At 40.8% G+C, this 23527-nt stretch overlaps 1 protein-coding gene across 3 annotated transcripts in view; it reads left to right on the top strand.

Annotated features, from left to right (window-relative positions):
* The window catches only part of CCDC85A (coiled-coil domain containing 85A), a 237219-nt gene that overhangs the window by 181376 nt on the left and 32316 nt on the right, over positions 1 to 23527 (top strand). For all 3 annotated transcript variants that reach the window (XM_064277034.1, XM_064277035.1, XM_064277033.1), the window contains exon 3: positions 7128 to 7204. In XM_064277034.1, coding sequence (XP_064133104.1) covers positions 7128 to 7204 — 77 coding nt within the window. The remainder of the gene's footprint in view (positions 1 to 7127; positions 7205 to 23527) is intronic.

The following is a 23527-nucleotide window of genomic DNA, read 5'->3' as shown; positions in this document are numbered from 1 at the left end:
TGGAATCGACCCGATGGCAATGGGTGTTTTTTGTTTTGGCGTAGTATAGTGTATGACTCTCTGATTCAAAATGGCCAATACCTGTCCATTTCAGCTCCATTTAGCCTAGGGTATCTATCTTCAAGCATTCCATTTCATTTTTGACAACTTCTAATTTTCTTAGCTTCCTACTTTGTACATTTCACATTCTGATTATTAATGGATGTTTTCAGCTGTTTCTCCTCATTATGAGTCATGCCACACGAGCAAATGAAGGTCCTGAAAGTTGACTCCATCCACATCACTAAGGGCAACTCTACTTTGAGGAGGCAGCTCTTCCACAGTCATATTTTGAGTGCCTTCCAACCTGAGGGACTCATCTTCCTGCACTACACCAAAAAGTGTTCCACTGCTGTTTATAAGATATACACTGCCCAGTTTTTTTTAGAAGAAGATCGCCAGGTCCTTCTTCCTAGTCTGTCTTAGTCTGGAAGCCCTGTTGAAACCTGTCCACCAAGGGTGACCTGGTATTTGAAATACCGGTGGCATAGCTTCCAGCATCACAGCAATACCCAAGCAACCACAGTAGGACAAACTGACAGACGAGTGGTGGACTGGGAGAGTACACTCATGATTTTTCTGCCAAGTCACTCTTAGAAAATGAGTCAGTATTTCCAGCCTCCATCCTAATTAAAATAAAGAGGACCATACATTGCTGTGTTTTCCTTTGAGATGACAGATTTTTCTCTTCACAAAGAAACATAACCTGTATTTATATGGACTACTGCCCCCCTCCCCTGAGGCTGCTCACTGACACCTTGATGCCTCTCACTCAGTGCCCCAGGGACCATGTCCAGAGCGCCATAAACTGTAACTGTGGTTGCTGGCCTCTCAACAGGACCACAGTCCTGCACTCTCAGTACTCCTTTAACACAGAGGAGCCTGGAGGAGAACTTCCGAAGCAGGTGAAGTTCAAATTCCTTCCACTGGATATTTGTAACCAAAAGGGAACACTTTGCATTGAGCAGATGTCCACTGAACAGCATTCATATTGTTTTCCAAGGTCTTGGTAGAAATTATTCACGTTTTGCACACTCTTCCCACATAACTTACTCTCCCCTTCTCTCTTACACACACACACACATCTCTTGTGCTTGGTGAAAACCCATTTCCCGGTGCCTTTGTCATACTGTGTTGTCATTGTTAGCTACGGTTGAGTTGGCCCTCAAATCACAGTGACCCCATGCACGATAGAATGAAACACTGCCAGTACGCCGTCAGTGACATGAAGACAGTATCACACAAAGCACCATGTTCTCATCTTTGGCAATGCTAATTGTTAGAAAGCTACATTTCATAGTGTGCCTAGAAAAATAAGGAGTATCTGACTAGGCAGAGTGGAATGGGGAGAGTGTTTTTGACTAAGAGAAGAGACATGGAGCTAAAAGAGCTTGGGACAGTGAGAAACAGTCAACAGGCTCCTTCACGGAGGAAAAAGGTAGACTGTAACTGTCTCATATCTCTCCGGTGGGTGCAGAGGGAAGCGTCTGACAAAAGGTAGAATTAGCTTCATAGGTATCGGGCCAAGGCAAGACCCGACACCAATTTTCAGTCATTTAAGGCAATTAACGCTCAGTTTGTCTGTTTTTTGCTTTTTTTTTTATCCTATCTCTTCCAATAAGGCAGTCTGAATTAAATATCCAAGCAAATTCGAAAATGCTAATTCCAACAAGATTCTTTTTTTTTTTTTTTAATAAGAAAAACATCAAATTATAGTGTGAAATGTAATCATTTTTACTTCTGGAGCTAATGTGATTTCTGAGTGGGAAGTTGAACTTTGCTTGCCTGAGGAAGAAAACCACTTTTCCTCAGAACGGTAATGATTTTAACAACGTATAGTTCTAAAAAGCCTGCGAGTGTTGGGATTAATTTTGAACTCATCCAAGAAGTGTCTTCAGAGGTTGGGATTTATTGGAGAGATTGCTAGAGACTGGAAACCATGTGGCCATTGGGCTCCTTCTTGCGGAGGGAGACTAACTCTTAGCTACAGAAAAGCCAACATCTATAAACCCATAACCAGTATGTTCCTCTTCTCTATTCTTCCAAATGCTGTAGTTTGTGTTAGAATGGATCATCACCAGATTTTGTTTTCTCCCCTGAAATTTTGGAAACCAGCCTGCGCTTCATCTAATCATGGCCACTCAAAGATTTGACAAACCTTAGACATTTTCAACTACCAACAGTACACCTGTGTGTACAACAGTCACAGTAATTCATGGGTAATTTCAAGGATGAATGTTTCCCTGGAGGAGCAACAGTGCATTAGATACCAAGGGGAAGAAAAGAGCGTTTAATATTTTGACCGGAGTATTTTCAAAGTCGTTGTTGTTGCTGGTAGGTGCCATTGGGTTGCGTCTGACTCATAGCGACCCTATGTCCAACAGATCGAAACACTCCCAGGTCCTGCCCCATCCTCACAATCATTGTTGTGCTTGAGCCCATTGTTGCAGCCACCGTGTCAGTCCATCTCATTGAGGGTCTTTCTCTTTTTGCTGACCCTCTACTTTACCAAGCATGATGTCCTCCTCCAGGGACTGGTCCCTCCTCATAACATGTCCAAAGTACATGAGACGAAGTCTCCCCATCCTCGCTCTAAGGAGCATTCTGGCTGTACTTCTTGCAAGACAAATTTGTTCGTTCTTTTGCCAGTCCATGGTATATTCAGAATCTTTTACCCATGCCATAATTCAAAGTCATTAACTCCTTTTCAGTCTTCCTTTTCATTGTCCAGCTTTTTCATGCCTATGAGGCAATTGAAAGTACCATGGCTTGGGTCAGGCACACCTTTGTCCTTGAGTGACGTCTTTGCTTTTGAACACCTTAAAGAGGTCTTTTGCAGCAGATTTGCCCAATGCAATAAATCGCTTGATTTCTTGACTGCTGCTTCCACGGGCGTTGATTGTGGATCCAGGTAAGATGAAATGCTTGACAATGTCAATATTGTCTCCATTTATCATGGTGTTGTTTATTGGTCCATTTGTGAAGATTTTTGTTGTCTCTGTGTTAGGTGTAATCCATACTGACAGCTTAGTCTTTGATCTTCATCAGTAAGTGCTCTAAGTTTTCACTTTCAGCAAGCTGGATTGTGTCATCTGCATATATATATGACAAAATACCATTTCCACTCAGTTGATTCTGACTCATAGTGACCTCATAGGACAGAGTAGAACTGCCCAATAGTGTTTCCAAGGAGTGGCTGGTGGATTTGAACTGCCAACCTTTTGGTTAGCAGCTGTAGCTCTCCATAGCTGTTAACCACTGAGCCACCATCTGCATATGGCAGGTCGTTAATGAGTCTCCCTTCAGTCCTGATGCTGTGTTCTTCTTCATACAGTATGGCTTCTCAGATTATTTTAGTTCATTGTATATCTGTGTAGTTCATAGCACAATATCTGGCTATTTTTGTGGGGGAGCCCTAGTGCTCTTTTGGAACCTTATTCTCAGAATTCTGAAAGCCCGGATGGCATTCTGAAATCTCAGTTTTAGCAGCTGTCAGCCATTGGTCTAAAATGTAATGATCAATTCCAATTGTACCGTACTGTAGTGCAGTGTTATGTATCCCTTGATAAGAAGAGAAATGCAGTTTTTGTACCATATTTCTCTTAGGCCAGTGCACAACTGTTCTTCATTTCCCCCCATGTAGAGGGAGGCCAGCTTATAGCCTAGTAGATACCACTGTGGACGTCCCCTGAGAAAGGAAGAAGCAGCATGGGGGAGGAGTTACAAAAGACCAGATCAAGTAAACTCTGGCACACCAGGGCTCCTTTTTATTCTTACTCATACCACAAGTCCATCGTTCCAATTTTTTCTAATGATAAACTAGGATCAGCTGTGGGTTGTGATAAGAATATTATAAATGTGTGGATTCGTGCGTGTGTGTAAGCTTGCAGAGCAGATTAGTTTCTCATTCAACAATTCATACACAGATTGTTCGACATGGGTTGCAGTCCCCGCGATGTGTCAGCACTGTCCCCTTCCCCACCCTGGGCTCCCTGTTTCCATCAGTCTATCTCTCCTGTCCCTTCCTCCCTTCTCATTGTGGAGTTTCTTACAGTACCCTTTTCAGTTTTATTTTAAAAAGACACAGTTTGCATATGTAAGAAATGACACTCTTGGTTATGTGCTGGTAGGCTAGGCCGGCCTGTGATGTCGTAACAAGGAAACATTGAAATCTCAGTGGCTTAACAGAATAAATTTTTATTTTCCTCTCCCGTCGCAGTCTGAGGTTTGGGTGGTTTTCTTCAACGGCCCTTCATCTGGGGACTCGGGGATCCAGTGCTGCTCTTCAGGTGTATTCTAGAAAAATCTCTGCCTGCTCAGCCCCATTAAATGATTGTATAATCGCTTTCTTGTTGACGAAAACAACCAGTAGCAAGAGTTCTGTTTTTTATGCCTGCAGATCAGGGTTTTTGTTTTGTTTTGTTTCCTCCTCAGGATGTTTCCCATATAGGGTATCCATTAGTTGTTAATTAATAGTTGCAACAGAGACGAGGAACAACTAGCAGGACCTTCTAGAACACAGCACATACATGTATGTGTGACCCTAAAAGGAAATTTACATACCAAAAAACTCGAAACTTGCAATAACTGATCTTCTCTTCTTCCCAACCTTAGCACAGTGGCTGACACAAAGCAGTGATACTGTAAATGCTTGTCAAATGAATGAACGACTGAATTCAAAAATTCTCCTTAGCTTTGTCTTCACTCTAAAGACAATTTTTTGAAAATTAATTTAACTGTTTAAAAATATTCCCTATCTCTACATGTCTGTCGGAGAACTTTGTGTTGCCATGATGCAGAACAGGTTTCAGTGGCGCTTCCAGACTAAGACGGACCAGGAAGAAAGGCCTGGCGATTGACTTCTGAAACTAAGCCTGTGAAAACCCTCTGGATTACAATGGTCAGATCTGTAGCCATTAATGGGGATGGCACAGGACCGGCAAGTGTTTCATCCTGTTGTGCATGGGGTCCCTGTGTGTCAAGTCAGGGCCTGACTCAACAGCACCTGACAACAAACAGGTCCCAATTCATATTTGCAGTGAATGTTTTTGAAACTAAGATTTTGAACTTGACCTGTTGTAATTCAACATGAGAACTGGAGTTAGGGAATGTTTTCCAAATACAGGAATTTGCCCTCTTTTTTTCCTGAACTGGCGTACGATAAGACTTTTGAAATTTAAGTAGAAACTTAGCAAAAACATCAAATGTGTGAACCGCGAACTGCACTTTGAAAAAAAGAAATTGAGTGAAGATAGTCACCGAAAATAAAAAAAGCTGTTCAGTAAAATCTCTCAAATATCATCCGAATCATTCTGTGTAGAGTCATTTCAGTTGCTTGAAGTATCGTAGACTTAGAGGTGGGACAGTGTTGAGGCGATAGAGATCGGTGTCAATTATGAACAAAGGAAAAGGAATCGTATTTGCTCACGGTAGAAATAGAACAGGGCTGGGCAGATTTTCCCTTGGATGGGCCTCATCAAGTGGTTGTTTTGCTAAAGGGGGAAGTGGGGCATGCAAGACTGTAAATCAAGCAATCTGCATTCACACCGTAATGATCTGCAAATGACTTATTCATTTCACTAGAATAAAGCAGACTCATGAAATCAATAATTTTGCTATTCATTTATGCCGCATACTTTTTTTTTTTTTTGGAACAGCCCATGAAGCCATCTCTTAACATTTCACTGAGCTAAAAAGGAAACACAGAGCGTGCCTCTAGCAAATATCTTTCATTTCCATTACCTCGTGTTTCTATCTTCTTACATGAAGACTGCTCAAGGCTAAGTCTTCTCCGTTGGCGTGAGGTCAGCGGGTGGCTGTATTAACGTTAGTGAGGAGGCTTTCTGCACACAGTTGGTGACAACGGGCCTGCTGGAAACCGGTCAGAGATGAGCTCAATTGTTACAGTTAAGGGCTGGAGCTTCTTATCTGTTTTAGGAAAATAAAAGGTCAGCTTGTTGCTTTGGAGGTTACAAAAATGGTCATTGAATTCATCTCAACAGTTTCCATATAAAAGTAATAAAGTAGCACTTCCAGGACTTAGCAGACGAGCCTGCTAAGTTACATCAGTATCCTACCCTTGGCTCATCACGGGCCATAAACACGCGCCTCTTAAATGTACTGCGCTACCGTCTTTCCTCTGAGACGGGAACTGCCTCTTGCTCTTCTGTGATTCTGAGACTGAAGAAGACTGAAGAGAATCTGCTGTTTTAATGTTAACTTCGGAAATACACTCTGCAGGGACCCTGCTGCCATGTACCTTTCACTACACTGGAATTACCTTTGTTCTTGGGTAATGAAGGAATTGTAGCTATATTACTATATGATGCACTTGAATATTTTCATTCTAGTAAAGAGAAGTTACAAACTGTTCAAATTGTTCCTCCAGTGAAACGCCTTTTTCCCTTTTCCTGAGGATACAGCTCTTGACCTGGTGAAAAAAATGAAAATAATCGATTTCAGATTTGCCCCTTGTTTACCTCAAGATTTGGCAATGACTGGGGTCTCTGGCACATTAGCCAGAATCAAAGTCAATAGCCGCAGTCTAAAGACGTAACCTTTTCACGACTCTTCTCTGAATTAGAGACTTAATATATGTCGGTTTGTGAGAAAACAGATGTTGATCTTAAGACTTAAAATGTTTATTGGGAAAATGAAGGGAGCTGGATATTCAAAACACATTATTTACTTTCTGCTTTTTAAAATAACCTTGTAATTTTTCTGTGTATTCAGTTGACATTATAAGAAATCCCATGTGGGGGGAGCTCATTGCACCAAAAGAAGAAGAAAAGAGGGAATGACTGCCTTCAAGATGCTTAATATCTGAGGGCTGCACGGTGTACAAAAGCCAAGAATCTCACCACCTACAAATTTCTGAAATCCTCCGTACCAATTGTTCAAAAATGTCTGTGGTTTCAATGGCTTCTGTTATTATTTTTCTGGGGAGAAGTCATTTCTTTTTTTCTCTTTTTTAAAACAACACCCTAAGTATTCACTAGCAGATTTGAATAAATCAAGCCAGAAATATCCTGACAGTGCCCCAAACAAGACTTGTGTGTATAATGTGAGTTCTTTCTTTTTAATTTTAGAATCAACATTGTCCTATGTTAGGCAGCTGGAGGCAAGAGTGAGACAGCTGGAAGAAGAAAGTCGCATGCAGCCCCAGGTGGGTGACTTCCAGAAGCTCATAGCTAGTCAGTGTCATTTCAGTTCTAGTATTTTGTTTGGAATTGAAAGTCTCAACTAAATTTTCTCTTTCAATGGTAGAAATCATTTTGTAAGTCACCATTCATCAATGTGGAGTGTGATTGCTTTCTGTGACGGCCATTGTATGATCAAGTCTCTTAGGTGTGATGTGAAAGGATACAGATGTCTGAAATAAGAATGTAAAGTAATTTCGGAAGGAAGGAAAAAGGGACAATAAAAAGAAGTAGAAAATAAAGATGCTTCCATAGTACTAGTCATAGTGCCTATAGCTGGTGGATATTGGGAAGGGAGCCTAATTTAAGTAGAAAATTTGCTAATTTATGAGCTAGTCAAAGCTGTAGGTGGTTGGAGGGTTTCCTATTTTAATTAAATTAGTACTTTCTGAAATTCTTTGTGATGTGATTCAACTCTTCGATGCAACAAAGCGATGACAGTAATTGATAGTTTTACTTTGGGGCTTCGTTTCTTTTCCCTGGTGGATGTAAAGTAGACCTTTTTTTTGGGATATTTAATGCCTCATCATATGTTTCACTTATAAAATTATTTCCAAGGGCTGTTAACTGGGCGAGAATGATTTTGGTCTCCTGGGTGGTGGTTTTTAGGAAAAGTTTTCTTGAGGAGTTGAACAAACTACTGGCAAGAAAGTCAGTATGTGTTCTAATATTTTATAAAAAGGAGTGTTCTACACGATTAGTCACTTCTGTTTTTTTCAACATTTTGATGACTATTTCAGTGTTGTGTGTGACTAAGGGAAAAAATTGGAGCCCTGACGGTGCAGTGGTTAAGAGTGCAGCTGCTAATCGAAAAGCCTTCAGTTCAAATCCACCAGCCACTCCTTGGAAACCATGTGGGGCAGTTCTACTCTGTCCTAGAGGGTCACTATGAGTCGGAATCCACTCATTGGCAATGGGTTTGGTTTGGTTTTAAGGGAAAATTAAACTTAAAACAACTAGTAAACGATAGTTTATATAGTGAAAACTCAATGGGACTGCCTTGTTTTTCCAGGTCTCATACGTTTTCTGCCTTTGACAGGGTGCAGTCTTACCACTTTTCCATCAGTTGTTTTAGTGGAAAATATTTGAGTTTTCCTTCTCTGACAGGTTTCAGTCTTATCCAAGTTGCAGCTTTCACAGGTTTTACTATAAAAAAGTTATTTTGAAATAAAATGACAAGGACTAGTTAAAATTCAGGAGAATAGATTTGAATATTAATGTGAAGACTCTCTGGAAAGGCATTTTAGGTCTTTTTAGTCTTAATTTGCTTTTAAAGTATTTGTGCTCGTTAATGATGATTTGAGTTGTCAAGTACTGTCTGTAAGAATGTGTTTCCCTTTCTTGGATTGGCCAACCATCTGGGTAGGAATCTTGAGATTAAATGAAACCAATCAACTTCTTTCAAACTCCGTGAGTGTGTCAAAACTCAAGATGACAGGAGGGATTACTTGTATTGTGAAAGATAATCCTACTGGTAGGGTTTTTTCTTTTTTTTTTTAATTTTTCTTTGGTTTTTGCCTTTTACATTGGAGCTACAGTATGGCAGTGCTAGGGGCTTTTGACTGAAAACATTTAATTCCTCACCCTGCTTCAAATAAAACTGAAGAATGTAGTTAGTTTTTTTTGGAAATATTGTACATGGTTATACTATAATACAACCTCTCAGGCAACTAGGAATATAAATGAAAAGAAATAGGAAAAATTAGGTATTTTTCTTAGTTTCACTTTGGGAATTGAGGCTCAAATCAAACATTGAAATACATAGTATTTGCAGAGTTAAAACTAACCAAAAAAAAAAAGCCAAATCTGTTGCCGTTGAGTTGATTTTAACCCATGGCGACCCTATAGTGTGGGGTAAAACTGTCCCATAGGGTTTCCAGGGAGCAGCTGGTGAATTTGAATTGCTACCCTTTGGTTAGCAGCCACGCTACTAACCACTGAGCCACAAGGGTCGGTTTTAGAGTTAAGACTAGGAGGATTAAACCGCTTCTCAAGTTGAAGTTTTCAGTCATGTGGTTTTTAAATGCGTATTTTACTATCAGGAAAGTTTTTTTTTTCCTTCTTCTTCAAGAAATGGCTAGAAAAGATCACATTTTATTAGATCTAAGATTTTACTGATGTGGGATGAACCTTCATCGTTTGTACTATTAAGAAAAAAAAAATGATGTCAATTATACCAAGCCTTGCTGATTTCAGAGATGTTAAAACGAGAAAAAATGTCTTAGAATTAGTTAAATAACACCTCTTTACATATCCAAAGTACTTTAATGGAACGACTGTCCATCATTTGAAATACCCTATTGGACATATGCAAAGAAATCAAGATTCAGTTCAAAAACAAGATTTCTATTAAATTTCTGTATCTGAGAGTGTTGCCGCCATTGAAAGCTAAGACAGGTAAGGTAGAAACACCAGTTGCAATTACGCGTATAAACATAAACCGAAGTGAGCAAGGACAGTAGGCGAGACCCTGGGGGGAAACACAGTGAACGGACCTCCTAGCATACAGAATCGTGTGAAGGGAACCTCATGGAAGGCTGGGAGTTGGCTGGATAGCACAGAGGCATATACAGCTCATTTTTAGGAAAATGGTACTAACCCTTTCTTCTACATATACTGTAGGGAATATTACCAGAGGCAAATCATGGAACTTTTTGGTAATATTACAAATAATGAGTGATGAGATTTCCCTGCAGAAACCATGGCTGCTATTTCTGACTGCATTGTGTTAGCTGATTTGCAAGGTTGATTCAATGCGACACGCTGACATCCTTGCATATATTAGTCTCAACGTTTGAACACTTGATTTTCAATTCTAGGAGTTGGTTCACAGTGCCTTGATTAGTAAGTATTCCTTTTATCTCCCAAGTTTACAAAAGTGCATCCGTTTGCCTTTGGAAAAACGAGAGTACAAATGTGGTTGGGAATCCCAAATATTTTGAATATCTTTTGTGGCTGTGGCCAGATTCCCTTCTGGTAGTGCAGACTAAATACGTCAGCGTTTTCTTGGAGGAGGAATCCCCTTAATGCTTATTTCTATTCTTTATATAAAATCATGTATAAGGATCAGAAAGGCATAACTTCTCCCTAACAAAATACATATTTACAAATAAACAAGATGGGTATGATAAATGCTTATGGATATCTCTCTGGTCAGGGACAAAGGCCTCAGCTGCTTCTTACCAAACCCCATAATGAAGGGGTTCTTCATTAGAGAACAGATGGAGAAATGGGGAAAAGATTAGTAGGTCTGTCCAGTGGTAGGAGGAGCCCGGGGGCTAGTGAGAGAACATGGACACAGTCGCCTTGAGGGTCAGCACCCAGGGAGTCAGGAGCGATTTGCTCTCTCATGGTCTCTGAGGTCTCTGAGATATTCTGCCAGGATCACTGAGCCGGACTTTAAATCTGGTTTGTGAATGAGCATTTCAGAGAGTGCCCAAAAGTATGAAGGGCCTCATTATTTTCAGGAAATGTAAGTTATTTGTCAGCTGTTCTTATTTGAGAAAAAAAAGAAAGATACCTTTTTTTGTTTTTTGCTGTAGACATACATATAAAGATTACTATTTCAACCTTTTTTAGATATACAATGTAGTACATTAATTATGTTCATATTGTATATATTATGCAGTCTGAAATTGAATAAACATGCAATTGAGATGCATTGATAATTACTGGTGATTGGAATGTGCAAGTTGGAAGCAAAGAAGGATCCAGTATTTGGAAAATATGGCCTTGCTGATAGAAACAATGCTGGAGATCGCATGATAAAATTTTGCAAGACCAATGATTTATTCATTGCAAACACCTGTTTTCAACAACATAAACGGTGCCTATATGTGTAGACCTTGCTGAATGGAACACACAGAAATCAAATCGACTATATCTGTGGAAGGAGACAGTGGAGCAGCTCAATATCATTAGAACAAGGCCAGGGACCAACTGTGGAGCAGACCGTCAATTACTCATATGCAAGTTCTAGTTGAAGCTGAAAAAATGTAGAGGAAGTTCATGAGAGCCAAAATCGGACCTTGAGTATATCCCATCTGAATTTAGAGACCATTTCAAGAATAGATTTGACATGTTGAAGACTAATGACCAAAGACCGGATGAGTTGTGGAATGACATCAAGGACATCATACATGAAGAAAGCAAGGGGTCATTAAAATGACAGGAATGACAGACAATACCAGAGTGGATGTCAGGAGAGATTCTGAAACTTGTTCTTGAACATAGAGTAGCTGAAGTGAAAGGAAGAGCTGGTGAAGTAAAAGAGCTGAACAGAAGATTTCAGAGGGTGGCTCGAGAAGACCAAGTATTATAATGACACGTGCAAAAATCTGGGGATAGAAAACCAATAGGGAAGAACACACCCAGCATTTCTCAAGCTGAAGGAACTGAAGAAAAATTCAAGCCTCAAGTTACAATACTGAAAGACTGAATAGGGGAAATATTAAACAACACAGGAAGCATCAAAAGAAGATGAAGGGAATACACAGAATCACTGTACCAAAAAGAATTGGTCAAGGTTCAGCCATTTCAGAAGGTAGCGTATGATCAAGAACTGATGCTGCTGAAGGAAGAATTACAAGCTGTACTGAAGGCATTGGCGAAAAACAAGGTTCCAGGAATTGACAGGATACAAACTGAGATGTTTCATGGAATGGATGCAGTACTGGAGGTGCTCAGTCCTGTATGCCAAGAAATTTGGAAGATAGCTACCTGGTCAACTGACTGGAAGAGATCCATTTTTGTACCCATTCCAAAGAAAGGTGATCCAACAGAATGCGGAAACTATCAAACAATATCATTAATATTACACAAAAGTAAAATTCTGCTGAAGATCATTCAAAAGCAGTTGCAGCAGTACAGTGACAGGGACTTGTCAGAAATTCAAGCTGGATTCAGAAGAGGATTCGGAATGAGGGACATCAGTGCTGTTGTCAGATGGATCTTGGCTGAAAGCAGAGAATACCAGAAAGATGTTTGCCTGCGTTTTATTGACTATGCAAAGGTAGTCGACTGTGTGGATCGTGACAAATTATGGATAACATTGTAAAGAATGGGAACATTTAATTGTGCTTATTTTTTTTTTTTTTTTTTATGAGGAACCTGTACATAGACCAAGAGGTAGTTGTTCGAACAGAACAAAGGGATTCTGCGTGATTTAGTCAGGAAAGGTGTGCATTAGGGTTGTATCCTTTCACCATACTTATTCAATCTATATGCTGAGCAAATAATCCAAGAAGCTGGACTATATGAAGAAGAACTCAGCATCAGGATTGGAGGAAGACTCATTAACAACCTGCATTATGCAGATGACACAACCTTGCTTGCTGAAAGTGAAGAGGACTTGAAGCACTTACTGATGAAGATCAAAGACCACAGCCTTCAGTATGGATTGCATCTCAAAGAAAACAAAAAATCCTCACAACAGGGCCAACAAGCGGCATCATGATAAATGGAGAAAAAATTGAAGTTGTCAAGGATTTCATTTTTCTTGAATCCACAGTCAATTCCCATTGAAGCAGTAGTCAAGAAATCAAAGGACATATTGCATGGGGCAAATCTGCTGCAAAAAACCTCATTAAAGTGTTCAAAAGCAAAGATGCCGCTTTGAGGTCTAAGATGCGCCTGACCCAAACCTTGGTATCTTCAGTCCCCTCATAGGCAGGTTAAAACTGGACAATGAATAAGGGAGACCTAAGAGGAATTGATGCCTTTGAATTATGGTGGTGGTGAAGAATACAGACTATACCATGGACTGCCAGAAGAAACAACAAATTTGTCTTGGAAGAAGAACAGCCGGAATGCCCCTTCGAAGCGAGGATGGTGAGACTTCGCCTCATGTACTTTGGGCATGTTGTCAGGAAGGACCACTCCCTTGAGAAGAGCATCATGCTTGGTAAAGTAGAAGGTCAACGAGAAAGAGGAAGCCCCTCAATGAGATGGATTGACACAGTGGCTACAACCATGGGCTCAAGCATAACAATTGTGAGGATCGCACAGGACTGGGCAGTGTTTCGTTCTGTTGTACACGGGGTCGCTGTGAGTTGGAACCAACTCGACAGCACCTAGCAACATCCACATTGTGCAACATCACCACAATGCATTTCAGATTTTTCCATTGCCCTTTTCACGGGTGGTATAAATGATAAAGATTGCCTGAACTCAGGGTGTTCTTTCTTGAGCTCATAAATTAATGTGAACATTTCTAGAAGATTACATTTGAAAAATATTTCCAAGGATTGCATGTAGTCTCTCAAAACACACGTAATGTAACACTGCTCAGACTAATCTGCCTGGCGCACTGTGTGTGTGTTTGATGCGATATGAACCCCAAATGAAGACTGCACGCTATGTAAATCAGTGTAGCAGCTATCTGATGAAATGTTATTAGCTTTAGAATCCAATGAGGTAAAATCACCCAGCATGACATTAATAGTGCTTATCAGTAATAGATCCAGTATGGCGTAAAGCTGGAGTTTTAAGGAATTTTAATATCAAAATAAAAATGAACATACCTATACTATAAATACTATAAACACTCTTACACATAAATATAAATTTCTCTGGATAAAGAATCATAGGTGTTGGGAGCTGGATAGAACCTTATGCATCACCCAGAACAATGGCATTTCATAGACAGGGGATCTTGGGTTCACGCAGGTATCAGGGGTTTCCTCCAGGTCAAACAGCTAATTAAGAACTGACTCAGGCCCAAATGTAGGTCATTCAGTGTTCTTTGTAGCATGCTCACACTGCCTCCTTCCAGCATTCCATACCATTAATGTAACTCAGGGTAATTAACTGCTCAATCTATTTTTATCTTCTTAACAAATTCATCTTTCCAACACTTATCTTAAAAACTAACGTTGGCTCTGCTTAGCTATCTCATTTGTTAGACATTTATTCTTGCTTTAAAGAAAATGTCTTTTTTTTTTTTAAGCTGTGGTATGCATTATAAATGGAAAAAAAAAAATTTAAAGCATTTTCACTGGGCCTTCTCCTCCCTGACAGATTTCCAAAATACTTCAAAAATCATAATGTTTTATTATACACACACACATAACCGCATTTGTGTGGAAAATTAGTACTTAGAAGAACGTAGTCAGGGAGAGCCTTTATGTTCCCAGTGAATGTGAGCCGGGGGCGTAGGGGAACAGATAGAGTGGTGATTTTAAAGGTATACACCCAGGCAATTTGATTTTTCAGCCTGGATTCAAAAACCTTGCTTATATCTCTCTACCCCTTTTATCACGTTTGTCTCGATGGTTGCGAGTGTTGTTAATTTAGACCTAGCCAATGTATTTAGATGTTGCTTCTGCGATGAAGAAGCCTGTTCACCTAGAAAATGTCTCTAATTAGTTGATATAGACTACTTACCTGATGATTTTATTATAAATAGTGTGGGCCTTTGCAGACAGCAGTCAGTATTCAGACATAACCCTGGAATAAAATTCTTTTTCTTTTTTTACCTCTTCGCACCTGTCCTGCGTGGACATTGGATTTTTCAGCGTGAAGAAGGCAGGAGACAGGAAACGGTTTGCTGCAGCTCCAAAGTCACTTAAGGACGTTTGTTAGAAAGTCCTGCTGGGAAACCTACTCTCTTTGATCAAATGCTGTGGCACCCAGATCTGCTGGGAAAACAGTATGTGCCCTTTGTGCCTGAGCGGCCATTCCCAAAACAAACCACCCACCTCTAAAACAAACAAAAAAAAACCCAAACCAGTTGCCATTGAGTCATTCCAACTCATGGCGACTCCATGTGTCAGAGTAGAACTGTGCTCTGTAGGGTTTTTAGTGGCTGTCGTGTTTCAGAAGTCGATGGCCAGGCCTTTCTTCCGAGGTGCTACAGGGTAAATTTGAACCAGAAACCTTTCTGTTAGTAGCCAAGCGCTTAACTATTTGTGCCACCCAGGGACACCATACCCACCTCTAAGACCAGCCTTTTAAAGCAAGCTTCCAGGATTGCTAAAGGCACCCTAAGCTGCCTGGTGTCATGTGCTTATCCCAGTGCTCTTGGTTCAGCAAATGTCTGAAAGGCATGGCAACTCAGATCACCACTGAGCGGGCCCTTTTCTGCAAGCATTTCTATTTTTGTGGTGCTAGCATACACATACAGTCTAATTTTAGGGATGGAAATGAAAAATCTCCCTCTCATGGAATCTGGTTACAATGCAGTCTCACAATGAGGTCTTTGAGTGCCTTGGGGAAGGAGGCAGGCTGATTCCTGAGCAGTTTCTGAACAAAGGAAAAGAGCCCATCACTGTTGGCAGAAGTGCTGAGAAGAGCACCCAGGAGCTAGAGAAATGGAGCTTCTCACTTACACGGCCACACAGCCAGGCCCAGCATCACGTCTGGAAGCACCCACTCACCTGTGCTGTGCAGAGATGACCAGCCCTGGGCAGGGTGGGAGGAGCCTCTGGAAGGCAGTTTCCTCTCCTGTGCTCTGCCTCCTTCTTTGTGAAGATATGTATTTATTGTTTTCCTCTTTACATTTTCTAGCTTTGTTTTCCCAGTCTTTTTTGTCTTATAAAAGCAACCCACTGCTGTCGAGTTCTTTCCAATTTCCAACACGTAGCAACCCCATAAGGTTTCTGAGGCTGTAAATCTCTATGGAAGGAGACTGCCACATCTTTCTCCTGCAGAGCCCATGGTGGTTTTGAACCGCCAAACTTTCAGTTACCAGTCAATCACTTTAACCGCTGTGCCACCAGAGTTCCTTTTTTTTTTTTTTTTTTTTTGTCTTATAGGGCTTTAAGGCCCAGTGGGTTAAGTGTTTCGCTGCTGACCAAAAGGTCTGCAGTTCGAATTCAGCTTTCTCTCCTTGGAAACCCTACGGAGCGGTTCTACTCTGTCCCTACGGGGCCACTATGAGTCAGAATCGACTCAACGGCAACGGGGCACGTAGTAATTCTTTCTGGGGCGTGTAAAGCAAGTGCTGGTTTTCTTCAATTGTTATTTATGTGGATGTAAAAACAGCGTGGGAGCAGTTTCTGACCTCCTCCAGCCCCACAAGAGGGAAGGAGAACCAAGATCAACAACCCAAGGCTGATTCCTGTGAGGTAGAGGTCAGACACGCCTCCTCTCTCCGCCATCTTTACCAATTCTGACACCAACTGTCCCCCACTGAGTACTCCCTGTTGGGCTCAGTAACTCACTGCAACGGCCACATGGAACTCACAGACTGTACTCACGATTTTAAGGTTTATTAGGGAAGTAACAGTAACAATTTAGGCTCAGGAACACTGAAGATACAGTTCTTCCATCCGGTTAGCCTCTCCCCAGCTGTGCTCGCTGGCATGCCTCTCCCTGGCCCTCAGTCTCTGCCCGGAGGCACTCAGGAAGCCCACCACGCCCTCTCTGGGTCTCTTGCTGTAGGTCTCTCCTACTGGTTTCCTCTTCCTAGGTGGTGGACTGCTCCCCTCTGCTCTGCTCTGGAATTGGCTCTTTAAGGAAAAACTGACCAGTGCCCTTGGTAGGCCACTATTGCCCTATCACATAATCACCTGAGTGGGAGTTTCAAGCCCATGGCTAGAAAGGCCACACACAAAAGTAACGCCACCTCAATGGAAATTACCATTCTGCTAATCCTAAAGAGTACTTTGTGTAGAATTGTTTTTTTTTTTTGCCCTCATGAATAGCAACTCTGATTATGTTGCAAAACCTGGGTGGCATCTGGATGCTGCTGACAGGAGAAATTAGTGAAATCCATTAAGGATTGGTTGCTAATGGAGTCATATTTGGGAAACAGTGGACACACCCGATAAATAGTGCTTGTGGATTGCCATTTTCCCTAAATCAACATGATTTAAATAATTAAAGAAAAGAAAAAAAAGGTTTTTATGTCTAGTTCAGTACAGCTTTCGGGAACGGATAAGAGCTACACAAGGGTAGAAGAGATAAATAGATAGGGAAAGTGAATTAACTGGGAATAAGTCATGCTAAACAACCTACATAAATGAACACTGGGTTGAGGGAAAAGCTCAAGTCTATCAGAAAAAATACTAAGAGAGTAAAGTTTCCGGGAAAGGTATCTAAGGCAAGACAAAACCAAAAAACAAAAACCAAACCCATTGCCGTTAAATCAATTCCAACTCATAGCGACCCTATAGGACAGAGTAGAAGTGCCCCACAGGGTTTCCAGAGAGCGGCTGGTGGATTCCATTTCTGACTTGTCGGTTAACAGCTGTAGGCTTAACCGCTGCACCACCAGGGCTCCATGGAGGCTCTCAAAACAAGGAGCTTTACAGCATTCTTCTGGGCCCCCAGCCAGGCGTGAGGGTTCTTGCTAAGAATCTCAGATACATGATAAAAAGTCTTCATTCTGCTTAGAGTAAGTAGGTGAAATGGGAATGCACGCAGAAAATATGACCATGCAGCTTATCGTATGGAATTTAAAAGGTACGAAATTATTAGGAAAAAAAAGTTGTTAAAGCTTGTTTTGTTGAAGCTTGTGAAAATGCTGAGATTCCCGTTCTGACACAGTCTACCTTGACCTTCATTTCATGCTGGAGGTCACTATCTCTCTGACTGAGGCATCTAAACCAGCAGTCTTCCTCCTCTGTCCGGCTCAGACCTTTCCTACAATGGGGTCAAAATATTTTCCTTTTAAAAGTCTCATACCTCTACTTCCTTTCTTTGTTTTTTCTTTTTTGGCATAGCCTGAGCAAAGTGAACATGCTTAAAACGCATCAAAGATTCAAGTTGGTGCCTCTTAAAGTTGGTCATTAGCTATATCCCATAAATGTAAAGTAGGCAAATATAAAAGTAAGACAGCAAATATCTATGGTCTTTCATAAAGTGAGACAGTTTAAGTGCATTTTTAAGTGATTTAAGTCTTTCTAGCTTATAGTTCAAGAAAGCTACCCTCATATGAAAAATAGAGCATAGTCGAATCTTGTTTACAAAGCTGAAGCGCAAATGCGGTGACTTTGGACTCTGTCAGTAACCAGTGTCTGAAGGAGGCACGGTGAGCATGTGAGAAAGAACACTGAACAGGGGTTATTATAGGTCTTGGCCTGAGTTCGCTCTCAATTAGCTCTGTGGCAGGCCTAGACCCTTAACCTCCATGAGCCCTTTATCTCTTGTCTGTACAATGGAGCTTTCCTAGGTGCCGTTTAAGGTTGTACCCAGCTCCGAAACCTTGTGACTATTTATCCATAGAAAGTTTGTGTTCGTATGGAGATGTATACATAAAATACCTGTTGCCATCAAGTCGATACCCATTCATAGTGACCCTAAAGGACAGAGTAGAACTGCCCCATAGAGTTTCCAAGGAGCAGCTGGTGGATTTGAACTGCCGACCTTTTGGTTAGTAGCCAAATGTTTAACTGCTGAGCCACCAGGGGGTATAGCCTTTTTTAATTCGATATTAAGATTCCTTAAAACTACGACTTCATGTCACACTGGGACTTTCTGGACAAGTGCTGATTGTCATTGTGGGTGTTTCTACCACATCTGATACTGATGTTAATAAACTTTGGTCAGATAACTACTGCATTGAAACAACACGCAGGCTTCATCTGGGGTTGATATCACATCCCATGTACCTGTAGTAGAGCTGACAGACTAAAGAGTATTACATTATGAGTGTTTAAAGAGAGATCATATAATCCCCTTAATGCTTCTTTTTATTCTTTGAATAAAATTATACATATGAACAAAAAGGCACAACTTTTCCCTAACAATGTACATATTTAGAAGTAAACAAGAAAGGTGTGATAAAGGTGTGTGGATTTCTCTGATCAGGGACAAAGGCCTCAGCTTCTTTTGTAAATGATGAGGATCCTTTCATCTCTCAACAGTCTACAAGCCCAAGTTCGAATCCACCAGCTGCTCCTTGGAAACCTTATGGGTCCTATAGGGTTGCTGTGAGTCAGAATTGACTGGACGGCAATGGGTTTGCTTTGGTTTTTTGAATCCATATCTTATACCCATGCACTTATCAAATCCCAGAATGAAGGAGTTCTTCGTTAGAGAACAGATGAAGAAATGGAGAACAGATGGGTAGGTCTAGGTCTGTCCAGTGGTAGGAGAAGCCCGAGGGTGAGTGGAGGAGCATACGCGCAGCCGCCGTGACAGTCAGCGCCCAGGGAGTCAGGAGCACTTTGCTCCTCTGTGGTCTCTGCAGTATCCGGCCAGGGTCACCAAGGCAGACTTTAAACCTGATTCGTGAATGAGCATTTCAAAGAGGGCCCCCCAGTATGAACTATCTTGTTATTTTCAGAAAATGCCGTGTCATTCGTTAGATATTGTTGCTTGAGAAGAAAATACCTTTTTAAAAGTTAAAGATGACTTGAATTTAAGGTGTTCTTTCTTGAGCACATAGATTACTTTGAACATTGCTACAGGATTTCATTTAAAAATTATTTCAAAGGATGGCATGCAGCATGTAATAAGCAGAGGCATAAATTTTCGCAAAGGGAATTTAAAAAATTATGACAAAAGAGAGTACCAACAGAGAAAATGTTAGAAAATTAACTTTTATCTACTTTTAGTTTATACCCAAACAATATTTTTTTTTTAAATGTTGCACATTTTTTAGGATTCCAATTCCGAGATAACCCAAAATGAATTACTGTGAAGAAGAGAGGACAAAGCCATTGAGATATCACGCATTGGTTTTTTGCAGTATGACTAGACTGAGCAGACTAACAAAAGAAGACCTGCATGTAAATCAATGTCAGCAGTACTTGATACACGTAAAGACCAATGTCCAGAGGAAGAAAATATTTTTGAATTCACTCTGTAGATCAAAGCTTCCAAAATAACAGCCAGCACGAAGTGGACTGGGCCATTCTTTAGCTTTTGTTGTTGATGTAGGGAATGAAAGAATTGTAGGAGATACAGTGTGAGACAATGATCAGCGTAGCTCTTTAAACAGTTTACAAAGAGCTTTCATATATTATATTTCAGTTGAGCACCCGTGAACCTGTATAACCTGGTACCATGTTATCACATGAAGCTAGTTAAAGCATGTGCAGAAAAACTATGAAGAATGAGGGCACAGAAAATAAATTACAGACTGGGCCTTAGTTGTTTTCCTACTCAGGGGCCTTCAGTGGCTTGGTAAATCATTGGAAGATTAATAATACTGGGAGGAGATTTAAGATTTATTTCAGAGTTTGTTCTAGAAATTCTACAAAGTAATTTCTACATCCATAAGCAGTGGAGTGTTTTCAAAAACAACCGACCCGAATTTACAGTGGCATTACACAAAATAATAGTAACCTGTGTCATCAGGCACACCAGCCCATGCTGGAGTCACAGGGACAGTGAAGTGGTTTCAGTGTTCTCCGTGAGTCTACCTCTGGGCCTGCTCCCCCGTCAGAATGGGTTCTCATCTATCTTAATCTGGTCCTCTGGCTTACCAAGTGTGCCTTCCCCATACCTGATTTTGGGCATTGACTGGCTACTACAGTGATATTGGGTCATTCCTTATGGCTCTTATGATTGGAGCTCCCAAGTGTTCCAACATTCTTTGGGCTGATAAAATCCCCCTACCCCTACTTGGGAGCCCTGGTAGCACAGTCGTTAAGATCTCAGGCTGTTAACTAAAAATCAGCAGTTCGAATCCACCGGCCACTCCTTGGAAACCCTATGGAGCAGTTCTACTCTGTCCTATAGGGTCACTATGAGTCAGAATTGACTCAATGGCAATGGGTTTTTTTTTGTTTTTTGTTTTTGTTTTTGGTTTACCCCTACTTGGGTTCTACCCTGTTCCAGGCCACAGGGCCCATAGGAAAAAAAAAAAAAAAAAAAAACTAGCTCCATACCCCAGGGTTCTAGTGTTAAGCCCAGGAAATGGAGGTGAGAAAGAGTGGTTACTGTTAGTCAGGGGACAATCTATTCAACCTTGTTTCTCCCCTCTGAAAGCACTCCATTATGCTTGATTCACGTGTGTCTCTCTGATCTAATTCTTCCCTTTGGGGGAATTTCTTGTGCTCGAACCACTTGGTATCTCATGAAAATCGACTCATCTCAGATGTTTGTGATTTCAGGAGTGCTTAGTCGAGGTACGCAATTGAATAATTAGAACCACTTTGAGAATTTTTATCGTCTTTAGAGATTTTTGTAACTTCCGTAATTTAGCCGTGTAGAAACAACTTTCGGATTACAATTAAAAATAATAATAATAAAGAGACCACAAGGAAATAGCTAACCTCCTCATTTAAAACCTTCAAACTACTTATTATTATTTTGGTAGTTTTTCTCATCTTGCTATTGCTGTTAGCAGTTATACTAAGGAAAACTGAGTACTGAAATGTAAGAGTTATGCATGGATTATGTAAGGATTATGCACAAAATATAAGGATTATTTATGGCTATATATTATGGGTCTATAATGCATGGATTACTCAAGTGTATTGTAGCAAATAAAGAAGTTCGACATGGTTTTTTCATGACCTAAAATGCCTCTCATTTGCTCCAGAACAATCAGCGAGGCAGGAGTTCTAATATTTAACAGATAACAAATAACTAAAAAACTCAGGACCAGATGGGAGCCATCCTGGACTTACATAAAAGCTGGTTCTAAGAAATGAGGTTTTTTAAATAGCCAAAATATATCAGCTGTTTTTGACACACAAGGCAGGTGTGTCTTAATGGCAAAAAAGAGATTTTTTTTTTTAACTTAACATTTTCATATGCTAGGAAATTTAATATCCGTAACAACAGAAATCTCATAAGAGAAGATCATGAAACACACTCAGAAATAAATCACAATCCTGGTAAATTTGATCACAAATAAATTGTGTGGGAGTGATTGAGCTCTATCCTTCTGGCTGCCTAGCATGTATTGAGTGCCAAAACTGAACAGAAGCTACGCTTTGAATTTGGATAACCTCTTCCTGACGGGTTTTAGACAAAAGGGATTTAGCCATTTTGAGTTTTGAAATTTGCCCTTTCGTTTAGGACCAATTCCATCCACTTTCCGCTCCCATTTCCATCCTAAGGAAACTCTTACATTGAAGTCTGAATCCTTCACCAGCAAACTCACATGCTTTTTATCAATACCAAAAAACAAAACCAAACCCAGTGTCGTCGAGTCGGTTCCGACTCACCAATACGTTCTACAAATGGCAAGACAGCTGGTGATGGCAGCCCAGGTTCCTTGGCAATTGAAAAGGACTTTGGAGAGATTGATTTAAGCCGGGACCAATAATTATATCTAGATGGTTATTCATGACAAAGGTGGTTTATGTGGTCTTGCTGGCATTGGCTTTATTGGAGAGGATTTTAATAGGTAGAGAAACCCATTACGCTGAGTTTTTAGCGCTTAGGGAATGAGATCAAGACAGGCATGAGAGCAGGGAAGGGCAGCTGTCCCTCAAATATTATTCAGAAAAACATGTACCCTACTTGGGATCTTGATAGTGTCAAAGTTCACATAGAATCAGTCATGAGACTGAGGTAAGATCTCTTTCAATTCTAGAAAGATGTATTTCTGGGTGGCATCTCAGTTCTGTGAATAATAAATGTAATAATTTATGAATTGATATGGCTTTAATGGGTCTTTAAACCTGTAGAAAATGTTCAGTTTTATCACATTGATTTTAATAATTTATTGTCTTGTTAAATTAGGGTTTTTATTTTAGATGTACTCTTTTACATTATTTCTGGGTTAATTCTGTTTGAAGTCATCGATTCTACTGGCTTTTAAATGTGTGTTCAGCATCATGGTTTGTCACAAAGAAGTCTTTAGGGTCCATGGAGAGACATTATAGGTCGTAAGGATAGTGCCCAGTTCCTTCATTTTTCTATGCTGTTTCTTCTTTAAAATGATAGGGCTGCAGCCTGAAATGGACTTCTCTGTGAGAAACGGGGCTCGGGCCACAGCAGGATGAGCGATTTATGGGCGTCTGTAGCTCTTACAGCTGGGTTTCCCTAAGCTGAAGATGGTGCTGTTTCTTATTGCTGAGTGCGCCCATCCCACCCCGGAGGTTTGTTTCAGTCACAGCACTAGTCATTTCCTGAGTATCAGCTTGGGTCGGGGACATTGGTCAGACACTGAGCCAGCACCGAGGCCATCATCCTGCCATTGTCCCTTTTGATGACCCCTATTTTGCAGGCGAGAAAATGGCCACAAATGGGTGAAGGCAAGGTTTATACCCAGGTTTTTTTTTTTTAATCACCACTAGCCTAATATTCTTCCCATTTTGCCCCATGTCACATGGCAGGTGTGCCCCTCCTGAAGCAAAATAGCTGCCGTGATGCCACAACCATTACCACCCTCCTCGCACCGTCTAAAACAGCCCTCTGATGTGGTGGTATCAGTGGGGTCTGAG

Source organism: Loxodonta africana, chromosome 26 (assembly GCF_030014295.1).
Source record: "Loxodonta africana isolate mLoxAfr1 chromosome 26, mLoxAfr1.hap2, whole genome shotgun sequence".
NCBI lineage: Eukaryota > Metazoa > Chordata > Mammalia > Proboscidea > Elephantidae > Loxodonta > Loxodonta africana.
The sequence above is the reverse complement of the archived record's forward strand: the minus strand, read 5'-3'. Positions and strand labels throughout refer to the sequence as shown.